At 36.2% G+C, this 13,176-nt stretch overlaps 1 protein-coding gene and 1 long non-coding RNA gene across 5 annotated transcripts; one reads left to right on the top strand and one right to left on the bottom strand.

Moving 5' to 3' along the window:
* The first annotated feature begins 988 nt into the window (after positions 1-988).
* LOC112749848 (pentatricopeptide repeat-containing protein At3g22690) lies at positions 989-3,565 on the top strand. The gene has a single exon (XM_025798265.2). The coding sequence runs from the start codon at positions 1,009-1,011 to the stop codon at positions 3,517-3,519; it is 2,511 nt and encodes an 836-aa protein (XP_025654050.1). The 5' UTR covers positions 989-1,008; the 3' UTR covers positions 3,520-3,565.
* Positions 3,566-4,075: 510 nt separating this feature from the next.
* On the bottom strand, positions 4,076-6,300 carry LOC112749849 (uncharacterized). 4 transcript variants are annotated; one of them, XR_003814014.2, is made up of 4 exons: positions 6,084-6,300; positions 5,852-6,018; positions 5,222-5,295; positions 4,076-4,129 (listed from the first exon to the last, which is right to left on the bottom strand). It is a non-coding gene; the product is annotated as an uncharacterized lncRNA (long non-coding RNA). The 4 variants fall into 4 exon arrangements; XR_003175233.3 differs by lacking the exon at positions 4,076-4,129 and adding an exon at positions 4,851-4,994; XR_003814013.2 differs by lacking the exon at positions 4,076-4,129 and adding an exon at positions 4,879-5,014.
* Positions 6,301-13,176: the final 6,876 nt, after the last annotated feature.

Raw genomic sequence — 13,176 nt, 5'->3', positions numbered from 1 at the left:
TGGCGCGTTGCTACCAAGTACCAAGTACCTACACATTCATTCTTATTTATAGAGTGAGAGTAGGTCAATTAATCAGAATTACATTTTTTACAAAAAAATCAGAAATAACAAAGGTATTTGGATATAAAATATAGAAAAATTATCAGTCTCCTGACAAAAAATGGAACACCCGTGTTCATGGTACGATCAGGTTATTCAAATTTTTTTCGTCGTGTAGTAAGTCATGAAATGGCGAAAATATCCCTCATTAACTCTTGTATTGTCAAAAGCTCACGGAAGAGGGAATAACCAATTTGAATATAATCAAGATTGGGAAAATGTTACCATACTAATCTATTGTATATAATCAAGATTGGGAAAATGTTTTATGTATAATTTTATTTTTTAAAAATTATATTTTATTATATATAATTTATAAAAAAATATTTATAAAATTTGAATTTAAAAATTTCGATTAAAATATAAAATATTTATCATATTAATTAACTCGATGTTTATTATTATTATTATATATTTAATTAATTATAAAAAAGTATATTAACAAGACACATTATATTAATATATTTATTAAGTTAATTATAACATCGGTTATCTTATCAAAGTTTAAATTTTAAGTTTAAATAATAAACAACTTCAAAAATTGGTTAAGAAAAAAAAAAGAAAATTTCAAATTTTAAATTAAAAAAAAACTAATAATAAATAGAATCATATTAACCAAATAGCGCCTTAGTTTAAACTTGAAAATTTAAAATCATCTAACTTTAAAAAAACTAGAACTATTTGGTTATTAAAAAAAAATTAAAAAATAAATTTAAAGCACATAAGCAAGTAAATTATTAATTATTTTATTCATTTTTATATTTTTTAATTTTAAAATTTGTAATTAAATTCTTATATTAAATAAAAACGTATAATTAAATCTTTAGTAATTGTTATTTTTTAAAAAATATTAATTTTAAAATATTTATTTTTACAATTTTCTCCCATTCAACTTATACACACACAAACATGGCCGCGACGGCCCTTCCTCCCTCTTGTGTGGCCATTTCCCCAGCTACCCAGCCTCCGAAACCCATCACCAGCACGTCATTTCTAAAGGTTATTGGAAGTTGCGACACCCTCACGGAGCTCAAGCAGTTACACTGCCACTTCATCAAGAATGGCCTTTCTCACAGCGCTTCTTACCTCAACAACCTCATCGCCGCTTACGTCGACGTGGGAACCTACCACAGCCTCGACTACGCTCGAAAATCTTTCGATTATTTCTATGAAGAAACAGCCGCAGTTTCCTTGTTCGCCTGCAACTCTCTGCTCAGAGGTTACGCTTCAACTGGCCTTTGCGACCAAGCTATCTTGCTCTACATTCACATGGCGGAGATGGGCATTTTACCCGATAAGTTCACCTTCCCGTCCTTGCTGAGTGCGTGCTCCAAAGTTATGGCTTTTGCTGAGGGTCTTCAAGTTCATGGCGCTCTTCTTAAGATGGGTTTCCAGGGAAATATCTTCGTCAGAAACTCTCTCATACATTTCTACGCGGAATGTGGCAGAGTTGACTTGGGACGCAAGGTGTTTGATGGAATGCTTGAGAGAAATGTTGTGTCTTGGACTAGTTTGATCAATGGGTATGTTGGGAGGGACTTGCCCAAGGAAGCTGTTTCTCTGTTCTTTGAGATGGTTGACACTGGGATTCAACCCAATCCGGTTACTATGGTTTGTGTTATATCTGCTTGTGCCAAGTTGAAGGATCTTGATTTGGGGAAAAAAGTTTCTTCTTATATTGGTAAGTTGGGGGTCAAGCTTAATGCTGTCATGGGGAATGCACTCGTTGATATGTACATGAAATGTGGAGATATAGATAATGCAAGCAAAATTTTTTATGAATGTGTTGATAGGAATTTGGTTATGTACAATACTATCATGTCGAATTATGCCCAACATGGGCTGCCAGCTGAAGTGCTAGTAGTTTTGCGTGAAATGCTGCAACAGGGACCATGCCCAGATAAGGTAACAATGTTATCTACAATTGCGGCCTGCGCGCAGTTAGGTGATCTAATTGTTGGGAAGTCGTCCCATGCTTATGTCTTAAGAAATGGACTTGAAGGCTGGGAAAACATTTCCAATGCCATCATAGACATGTACATGAAATGTGGTGAGAGAGAATCTGGGTGCAAGGTATTTGAGCAGATGCCAAACAAGACAGTGGTGACGTGGAATTCGCTAATTGCTGGTTTGATCAGGGATGGTGATGTGGAATTAGCTTGGAAAATCTTTGATGAGATGCCAGAGTGTGATCTTGTCTCTTGGAATACTATGATTGGTGCTTTGGTTCAAGTAAGCATGTTTCAGGAAGCAATTGAGCTATTCAGGGAGATGCAAAACCAGGGAATTGAAGCAGACAGAGTGACCATGGTTGGTGTTGCTTCTGCTTGTGGATATCTAGGAGCTCTTGATCTTGCTAAGTGGGTCTATACCTACATTGAGAGAAATGACATTCAGATTGACAAGCAGCTTGGCACAGCTTTGGTTGATATGTTTTCTAGGTGTGGTGATCCCCAGAGTGCTTTGCGTATTTTCACGAAAATGGACAAACGGGATGTGTCAGCTTGGACTGCTGCCATCGGCGTTATGGCAATGGAAGGAAATACAAAGGGGGCAATTGAGCTTTTCAATGAGATGCTCAAACAAGGGGTTAGACCAGACGATGTTGTTTTTGTGGCATTATTGACTTCATGTAGCCATGGTGGCTCTGTGGACCAAGGTAGGCAACTTTTCAGGTCAATGAAGACAACTCATGGAATTAGTCCTCGGATTGTTCACTATGGATGTATGGTTGATTTGCTTGGTCGAGCTGGGTTGTTGGAAGAAGCTCTTGATGTTATACAAAGTATGCCTATGGAACCTAATGATGTTATATGGGGCTCTCTTGTAGCTGCTTGTCGGAAACATAATAATGTCGAAATGGCACAATATGCAGCTGAGAAGATAACTCAACTGGACCCTGGAAAGGTTGGCATTCATGTGTTGTTATCCAACATATATGCATCAGCTGGAAAATGGAATGAAGTTGCAAGAGTGAGGCTGCAGATGAAAGAAAAAGGGATCCAGAAAGTGCCTGGATCAAGCTCAATAGAGGTTCAGGGACAGATACAAGAGTTTACCTCGGGTGATGAATCGCACGCAGAGTATACTCAAATTGGATTAATGCTACAGGAGATAAACTGCAGGCTAAGCGAGGCTGGATACGTCCCTAATACAACCAATGTCTTACTTGATGTTGATGAGCAGGAGAAAGAGCATTTGCTCAGTAGGCACAGTGAAAAACTAGCCATGGCTTATGGACTCATCACTACTGATCAAGGTGCACCCATAAGGGTTGTCAAAAATCTTAGAATGTGTTCTGATTGTCACTCATTTGCTGAATTAGTGTCAAAATTATACAGTAGGGAAATCATTGTTAGAGATAATAATAGGTACCATTTTTTCAGGGATGGATTTTGTTCTTGTAGAGGTTATTGGTAATCGGTTAATATAAAGTGGGATTTCTCACATCTGATTGACAAATCAATTTACTCTTGACCATTGAACTAGAATATTCACATACAACAGAAAAAAGAAGCCCCAAAACAGATGACTAGTCAAACAAAAGAATTGGGACGAGATGATCAAGAGAGCTGTTCAAGTTTTCTTTGCCAAAACCTAGCAAGTAAACATTTTGCAGGATACTTAACAAAGCCTTTAAACTAACTGGTTTCACAATGCTTCTCTAAAGTTGGAAAAATGGCATCAACAGAACAATTGTACATTGGATCCAGCTTCCAAAGTTCGGCAATCTGAAAATGCGATGATGTCTGTCGATGGACTTCTTCCATGAGCCAGATGGTGGCTTCGGCTTTGGTCGGATGAATCAAGTTGTCTAAGGGTTTGTATTCATCCTTGCTGTTAAGTCTCAACTGATCCCATTGCTTCAGGATAACATTTGTGAGGTAATGGAGAGGCTGCCCATAGAGTTGCTTTATTGATTTGCCTAATCCCATCCATGAATTAAACGGGATGACAGAGCCTCGTTGACTTGGTATTGGTATCTGCTTCATGTACTCCTGATATATTTCTGCCCGTCTAATGAGTATATCTGCACTCAAGCATGAGCTTATGAATAATTATATTCATAAGAATGCAAAGCAGCATATGGTCTATAGATAATAAGAAACGCGTGCACAATTTATTTCCAAACCACTCATCGAAAGAGTTTTACGTGTTTTCTGAGCCGATATTGTTGTAGTTGAAGCAATCATCAAAACAAATAATTCGGAGAATGTGTAAAAAATACCAAAACATAACACATCACTTATTGATTATTTGGTTACACATGTTATGGGCATTGAAAGCTACATAATTGTATTACAACAAAAATTAACTTTGCATTAGTAATAAGAAACAAAAAATTTGAGAGTAAATAACATGACACATGAATCAAACGGAAAGGATAGAGTGGTGGCATAAATACTTTTGATTTACTATTCTTGGAATGGGTTGATTCAAGTTTGTATAAGTTAAATGCGAGGTGGTGAATTTCATTGATTGTTGAAATTTTAATTACTCCAGGAAAGCACAAAAATCTATGCATGTAACCCTAGAAGTCATAGGAGTAGTAGTAAATAAGAGTTGAATAAGAATAACAAGATGATCTATGAGTGGAGTGAAATTGAAACTTGAAAGGCATTAATAACAATAATGGAGGAAAAAATGGAGGAGAAGACGACCTTGGGAGGTGAGGTCAATGGAGGTAATTGGGAGAGGAATGTCGTTGGAAGAAGAATCAGGATTCTGAACAGGCTCATCCCATGGAGAGCTCCTCTTCATTGCTAAACCCTTTCTGGGTCTGGAATCAGTGAAAGAGAGACTGATTTTGCACGCACTTCCCACTTACACCCACAGCTGCTTCTATACCTTTAAATGCATCGTTGCACCAATACAGGCATACAGCTGTGGTACTACTAAAAAATAAAATTGGTGACTGACTAAATGTTAAGTCAGAATAATATGATTGCATTATATTTTTCAAAATAAAATAAGAGAATATAGAGTTTAATTCAATTAGTATACCCAAAATACTAGTTAACATAAACATTAAATATCACTTGATAAATACAAACCCAATAACCTTTACATTTCTTAAAAAGAAAACTACATGATTTGTAAGAAAAGAACTTAAAAGAATCACCTGCAATCAAAGTCGTCAGGTCACCAGTACATCAAACAGCATCCATGATTCAATTCAAGTTCTGCGGCCACAACCTATAAGCAAAGAGAACAAAAGATTAAACATAGTTTCTTTATCACCAATAGTTGTCAGAACCGAACTGGTAATCGAACTGATCAGACTACTGAGTCACTAGTTTAACCGGTAAGTAACCGGTCCTACTTAAATAAAAATATAAAATAGTCAATTAACAAGTATTAAACCTACATTAATAGAAAATATATCTTCACTAACACAGTAACAACAATCGACAATTATCAATTTTTAAAAGTAACTAATAGGAAAATTTCAATTAGCATTACACCTACATTAAAACAATTAAATAAGAGTAACAATCAAATATTAAACCTAAATTAAAACAGCATCAATTAAGTATTAAACTTACATTAAAACAACAGCAACAATCAAGTATCAAGTATTCTATGCAAATTCCAATTAGCATCAAATTTCTATTTTAAACTTACATTAAAACAGCAACAATTTATATACAAATTCCAATTGCTTTCAAATTTGCGATCAAGTGTCATTCTATACAAATTCCAATTAACATCAATTTATATATTCTACACTGCATTGAAAAAAAAAGCTCACCTCTGCAGAAGTTCAGAAGCAGAACCAAAGCCTCAGTGTTCCAATAAAATGTCACAGTATTCCGATCACAGAACCAAAGCCAGAGGAAGCACGAGGCAGAGAGGGTCAGAATCAGCAAAAAATAACCATTGCAGCTACATTAAAACCGGATCAACAGCTACAATCACCTGAATGGCCAAATCATTAAAAATTATAATTGAATAACTAAAAAAAATAGAAAAAAAAAACTCACTTTGGCCGCACACAGAGAAGAGGGAGACAGGAACCAAGCCACGGCGAAGCACAGCGGAAGATGCGAGCGGCGCGGTGATGCAGAAGAAGACGCGAGCGGCGAAGAGGGGATGAGGGCCGGCGAGAGGCTGCGACAGAGAAGTTGAGGCTTTGAGCTCTGCCTCTGCCGTGTTTTAGTGCCGGGAGTGTGAGACAGTAGGTTGGAGGGGGGCTTCTTTGAACATTAGGGATTTTTTTTTTTTAATTTTAATTTCGAACCGGTTTTCAATACAGGGCCGGTCAAACCGGTTTTCATTGGATTTTATTCTTCTCCGATTCTATGCTCAACTCGGACTGATCTTGAGATCGGTTCCCCGGTTTTTCAATCCGACTACCATCATCAATCCGGTTTTTATATCTATGCTCTCAACTGTCATAATTGATGTTGATATCAATTTAATCTTTAGTTTAGTAATTACATAACTTGATAACATAGGAATCTAATGAGAAAGCAAAGCTATGATTCAATTTGTCTTGATGCATTTGATGACCATTTGGATTGGATATTGAAAGATTCACCACCGTTTTTAACTCTTGAAGAGGTTGATACTCTACGAAATGATTTGGCAAATATGTCCTGAAGAGTGACGAGGGTGAGGTCGTGATTCATGAGGGTGAAAGTGAGGCCGTGAGGGACTGCCAATTGTATAGCTCGAACGACGGAGAGCTGACGGAGAGACGAGGTTGGCTGGTGGGGTATCGGCGGTTACACTAGCTCAAAGAGTCTCAGATGCCATTAGAGATTTGGAGGCAATGGGGGAAGGGGGATTAGCCTAGGGTCTTTCACAATTTCAACGAAAGGGGGGAGGGGTGGGATGAAATGGAACGACACTGTTTCAACATTTTAAAAAAATTTTACCACCCGGACCGGGTCAAATCACCCGGCCGGGTCACCATTTTTCATCAAAACTCGTCGGGTCGAACCGGGTTCCACCGGGTTCATTGCACGGCCGGTTCAACGAGTGGCTCGGCTCGGCCAGATGACCGGATTTCCGGTCGAATCGACCGGGTCAAGCCGGGTTTGATAACTATGGTTTTAGTCACTGATTCACTAGTCCAACCAATTCAACCGTGGTTCAATAGGAAAAATTGTTATAATAAAATAATAAATAAATTATAAATAAATATTTTAAAATATAATTTTAGTCTACTATAAATCTAAGATGTCTTCTAAATTTAAAATACTACATAAAATGTCATCAAGCAAAGGCTTATGAACTTGTTTAAGTACAAACTCAAAATTTAAACACAAAAAGTCAAAAACAAAACAGCAACAATTCAATCTCCAGCAGCACATCACTACGCAAAGAAATCACAAAACACTATATAACTAAAATCAATAAATCATGAAGACAGTCACCATCTAAGCATAATTAAGTTACAAAATAGTAAAACACAAACACAAATACAAAATAGCAGCAATTCAGTCTCCAATAGCATATCACTAAGCAAAAAAATCACAAAATCCTATATAACTGAAATCAATAAATCATGAAGACAGTCACCATCTAGGCATAATTAAGTCACAAAACAGTAAAACACAAACACAAAATAGCAACAATTCAATCTCCAGCAGCACATTACTATGCAAATTACAAAGAAATTACAAAATCCTACATAACTGAAATCAATAAATCATGAAGACATTCACCATCTAAGCATAATTAAATCACAAAATAGTAAAACACAACACAAACACACATACAGCAAAGAAATCACAAAACATCAGCACAACAACAGCACAACAAAACAGCCAAAACTAATCAACTAATCATTCAATAAAATCACAAAACATTCAATAATCAATTAATAAACCTGTAATTTGATTTCCGAATAGAGCATTAAAAAAATAAAAAAAAACGAACAAGTGAGTAGTGAGCATTGACCTTTGGTCTGAGATGGCGAGCACGACGGCGAGTAGAGTTAGCAGAAAAAGACGACCGCAAGCAGAGAGCAGACGACGACGACGGCGAGGAGAGAGCATATGAACACGACAGTGAGCAGAGATTAGACAAAGACGACAGTAAGCAGAGAGCAGACGAAGACGATAGCTAGCACGACAGCGAGCAGACAAAGATGACGGATGCTTGAGGAAGAAGTTGCGCGTCTGCGATTGGTGAGTCTGAGAGAAAACGGGGATTGGAGACTTAGAGAACTCCGATAGGATGAAGAGAGAAGCCCAGGTGCGACGGACGGCAGTAATGGCTCCCATGGGCAGCTCATATTTGTTGTTTTCTGAAATCTCAAATCTTAAGGAAGGGGTGGTGGCGGCCTGGCGGGGTCACAAGGTTGGCATCTTTCTTTCCTTTTTTTTTGTTTAAAGCTTATCGAAACAGCATCTTTCAATAAAACCCATCGATTCAACGGTTCACATCCAATTTCTAATTGAACAGTTTCAGGTGATGAACCAAAGCATTGATGCTATCGGTTCACGGTTAGATTGGTCCAACTGATCAGTCTGGTCTGATTTTCAGAACTATGATCTTCTATTATGCTAGGACATAATGTAATTCTATGTGTAATGGGCATCGTTGTCATTATGTATTGTCAGGGATGAAACAAAACATTCCTCACTTCAAAAAAATGTAGTTTTGAATGATGGGAACCAAATTGTCCCATTACCTTTTTAAAACAGACAATGTCAGCTCCATAATAGAGACATAAGTGATACATGAGTATCTGGCCTGCCACATCAACCAACTCTATTACGTTTGGCTAAGAAAATTATACGGGAGGACTCATATGTCATGCAATTCAAATGACGAGGGATAGTTTTGTATTTTTCAATTTTGAATAACGCATTTGTTCTTGAATTAAAAGGTCATATATCTATATTTCACTTTTTCAAAAATAAAAGACAAATAAAGGTTACCTATGTTTTAAACATAAACTAGTCAGCTATCAATAAAAGGTCAGCTTCGGCCACTGAGTAAAACTTGTGACCATAGTTATAAAAGTTGGACCGATTCAGACAATCGGATCGAAAAATTGGTGACCCGGCCTCAAAATTGATTTGGGTTGAACATAAGATCTAAAAAGGATAAGAACCAATAAAATCGATTTGATCTGACCGGTTTTATTAAAAACTGATAAATCGACGGATTTTATTAAAAATTAATAAATCGACAAGTTTTTGAATGAGAACCGGTTCAAAATTAAAATTCTTTGAAAAAAAAAACTACTCTTCAAAGAAGCCACCCTCCAAGGCTCCAACCTACTCTTCAAAGCCTCAATCTTTTCTGTCGTTGCCTCTCGCTGGCCCCGTCTCGGCGCCGCGCCGTACGCGTCTTCTTCTGCATCACCGCGCCCTTCTACTGTGCTTCACTGTGTCTTAGTCCTCTGTTTCCCTCTTCCTTGTGTGCAGTCAAGGTGAGTTTTTTTTAGTTATTTGATGATTAATTTTTAATGATTTAGCCATTTGAATGATTGCTGCTACAAATCCTGTTTTAATATAGTTACAATGGTTAATGTTTGTTAATTTTGACCCTCTTTGCCTCATGCTTCTTCTGGCTTTGGTTCTGTGATCGGAATACTATGAAATTCTATTAGAACATTGAGGATTTGATTTTGCTTTTGAATTTCTACAGAGGTGAGCTTTTATTTATTTACTTTTTCAATGTTGTGTAGCATAGATAAATTGACGTTAATTGGAATTTATATAGCATGATACTTTCGCAAATTTAAAAGCAATTAGAATTTGTATATAAATTGTTGCTATTTTAATATAAGTTTAAAATAGAAATTTGATGCTAATTGAAATTTGTATAGAATATTTTATTGTTGTTGTTTTAATATTGCAATTATTATTGTTTTAATGTATAATACTTAATTGATGTCCTTTTAATGTAGGTTTAATATTTGATTGTTATTCTTATTTAATTATTTTAATATAAACTTAACGTTAATTGAAATTTTTTTATTAGTTATTTTTAAAAATTGATAATTGATTGTTGTTAGTATGTTAGTGAAAATATATATTTTCTATCGGGCGCGCTACACATTCATGTAATCATGTAACCAAGTTGGCCCAAGTTCAAATAGAGTCACGCGCAGTAATGACGAGTTCAAACACACGCTCAAAAACCCTTCGTTACTTCGCGTTCATTATGAAAAAACGTTACTTCTTCCTCAACACGAAATCGCTCCCCTTCTTCGAATCTCTCTCAAAATCACTCAAATTTAAGTCATGTTCTCTGCGAAAACCACTACTGGAGAAGAATCGCGAGAAGATTTGGCAAAGAACAACCAGAAACGAACAAAAGCAGCAACATAGATTTGCCTTCCTCCTCTTCCTCATTCTCCTCCTTTTTTTTTGTGTTCCTTCTTCTTCACGTGTTTTCTCATTATCTTCATTCTTTTATTGTTATTGCTGCTGTATTTTTTTTTTGTCTTTTCCTCTTTCTCTCCCTGGTGAAGAAGCAGTAGAAGGTGAGGAGGAAGAGTTTTAAATTGTGCAGAACAGAAATGAACCGAAATGGCCAACTCTACTGAACCGAACATCATTCATGTGCTGAATAAAACGTCATAAAATATTTAATCATCAAGAAAAATATTTCTACATGCACAAAGACTCAATTGAACACACTAACAATCAAGTAAATCAAAATGAGCAACTCCACTGAACCGAGCAACATTCATGTGCTGAATAAAACGTTATAAACATTCAATCATAAAGAATAACATTTTTCCATGCAAAAGAAGTCAACTGAACACATAACAATCAGGTGAACCAAAATGACCAACACCACTGAACCAAATACCAATCATGTGCTGAATAAAATATGATAAACATTCAATCAGTAATAAAAATATTTCTGCATGCACAAGGACTCAACTGAATACATTAATAATCAAGTGAATCAAAATGAGCAACTCCACTTAACCGAGCAAAATGTTGGTGTTGTTGGAGATGATTATAACAAAAGAAGAAGGAGAAGAAGAAGAAGAAGAATCTGCGTGCGCGAAGAAGAAGAAGCAGAAGAAGAACCTACGTGCGCGAATTTGAAAGAAGAAGGATGGGGAGGAAGAGGAGGAGAAATACTATTCTTGTTGATTGAAAGTCGATCACCATTTATTCACCACATGAATATTGTTCGGTTCGGTGGCCTTTGTGATTTTGATTCACCAAATAAATGTTGTTCGGTTCGGTAGCCTCCTTTTACTTTGTTCAGTGTTTAAGATTATTGTGATATCATGCAACAATCATTTCGTAGCTGTCTCAATGTAATAACCTCATTCAACTGATTTGAAGTTGAATCATTCATTGTTTCCATTCAGAAGTGTAGATCTAAGAAGAAAACGAAGAAGAAGAACGACGGATCTTATTACGTTAAATCTAATGCAGATCAATAATGAAGAATGCGAGCAGAGAAGAAAAATGCGAACAGAGGAGAACGACAAATTTTATTAGGTTGAAAAAGAAGAAGAAGAAGAAGAACAAAAACACGAGAAGAGAACAAGGTTTACGTTATATGAGGCGCGTGTATAACAAACGCGTAAGGGGGTTGGAGAGGCACGTCTGATTGAAGTTACTTGGATAACTTGGATGAAAAAATTACATGGATGTAGAGCTTTTCTGATTTTCTATTAATATAAGTTTAATGCTTGTTAAGTGATTATTTTATATTTTTATTTAAACATGATCAGATTAATTAATTTAATTTATAATCCACCAATTAACTAGTAATTTGGTAATCCGATTAGTTCAATCACTGATTCGGTTCTCACCTCTATTCCTAGTGCTGTACATGAATTGGATAATATCTGCGGTAATTAACCACATCCGATCCAAATTTTACGGATATTATCTAATTTGCAGAGCCATCGGATCAGATTATGGATTTGGCAGTGATATCTGCGGATCCGATCTGCATATCCACACGTCTCATATAAATAGCATAGTTTAAGAAAATAAACCCTAATATGATATGAATTTTAGTGTGTTGTTTTATGAATTTTATGATATCTTATTTTTAATTTTTTATGTTGTACTTTAACTTAGAATAATTAAACTTAGATCTTGTATTATTATTTTTCTTTCGTTATTCAAGAGAATTTTTATTGATAATATTTTAGGAATAAATAGGCTTAAACATGTAAAAAAATTAATTTTCTAAAATTAAAAAGACTTTAAAACAATTTTTTTTTAAATTATACAGATATATCCAACTTAAAAAAATTACAAATATCGTATCAATCCAATGAATGCGGTACAGATTGAATAGAATTATAAGCTATATACAATTCTATTCGTGTGCTGACTTCAAGCAAAGCCAAAATGCTCTCCAAATTACGATTCCTGAACCACTTCGTCCGCACTCCGCAAGAATCTTTCTACACGAACCACTGCTTTCAGTGGCTTCTACTGCTTCTCCAACACCGTGGCTGATTCAACCACGCAGCCAACCCCCGAGTTGTACGAACTCCCTGTTTGGGTCAAATTCTCCGAAAACCCAACCTCTCCCAATGGCGACTACGACGAAGACTTCGTTATCCCTTCACTTGCTCCTTGGGTCGACGGCCACCTCATTCATCCCACTCCCAAATTTGTCATCACCCCAACTTCCTAGCCAAACAACCTTGGAGAGGTCGAAGCAATCACCACCCTTCTAAAGGAAAAGCACCCATCTCCTGAGTGTTGGGAATAATACACCATTCCCCCTTAAGAAAATACCTTTTGCAGAGAAATAAAATAGACACAATCACAATACAAGAATTTAACGTGGAAAACCCCAATTATTGGAGAAAAAAACCACGGTCGTTGTCAAATGACAACCAAAGAATATCACTATGTGAAAATTGTTACAACACATAGACTTCTTTCTCTCTAACACCGGCACTCCAGTACACCCACACTTTCAAAGCAAATATTTAACTACACCTCACAACACTCTCTAATCAAAGAGTATAGAGGAAAAGAAAAGTCAGATACAAGCTTTAAGTGTTTCCAACTGGTGCAAAAAATATGGAGAACTTAGCCTCATATTTATAGCCTAGGTCACCCACTCCATTTGCTATCCTAAGAAATGTGGGACTAATTCAACCAAATCCTAACA

Source organism: Arachis hypogaea, chromosome 15, assembly GCF_003086295.3.
Source record: "Arachis hypogaea cultivar Tifrunner chromosome 15, arahy.Tifrunner.gnm2.J5K5, whole genome shotgun sequence".
In the NCBI taxonomy this organism is placed as follows: domain Eukaryota; kingdom Viridiplantae; phylum Streptophyta; class Magnoliopsida; order Fabales; family Fabaceae; genus Arachis; species Arachis hypogaea.
This window is presented reverse-complemented; position numbering and strand designations above follow the sequence as displayed.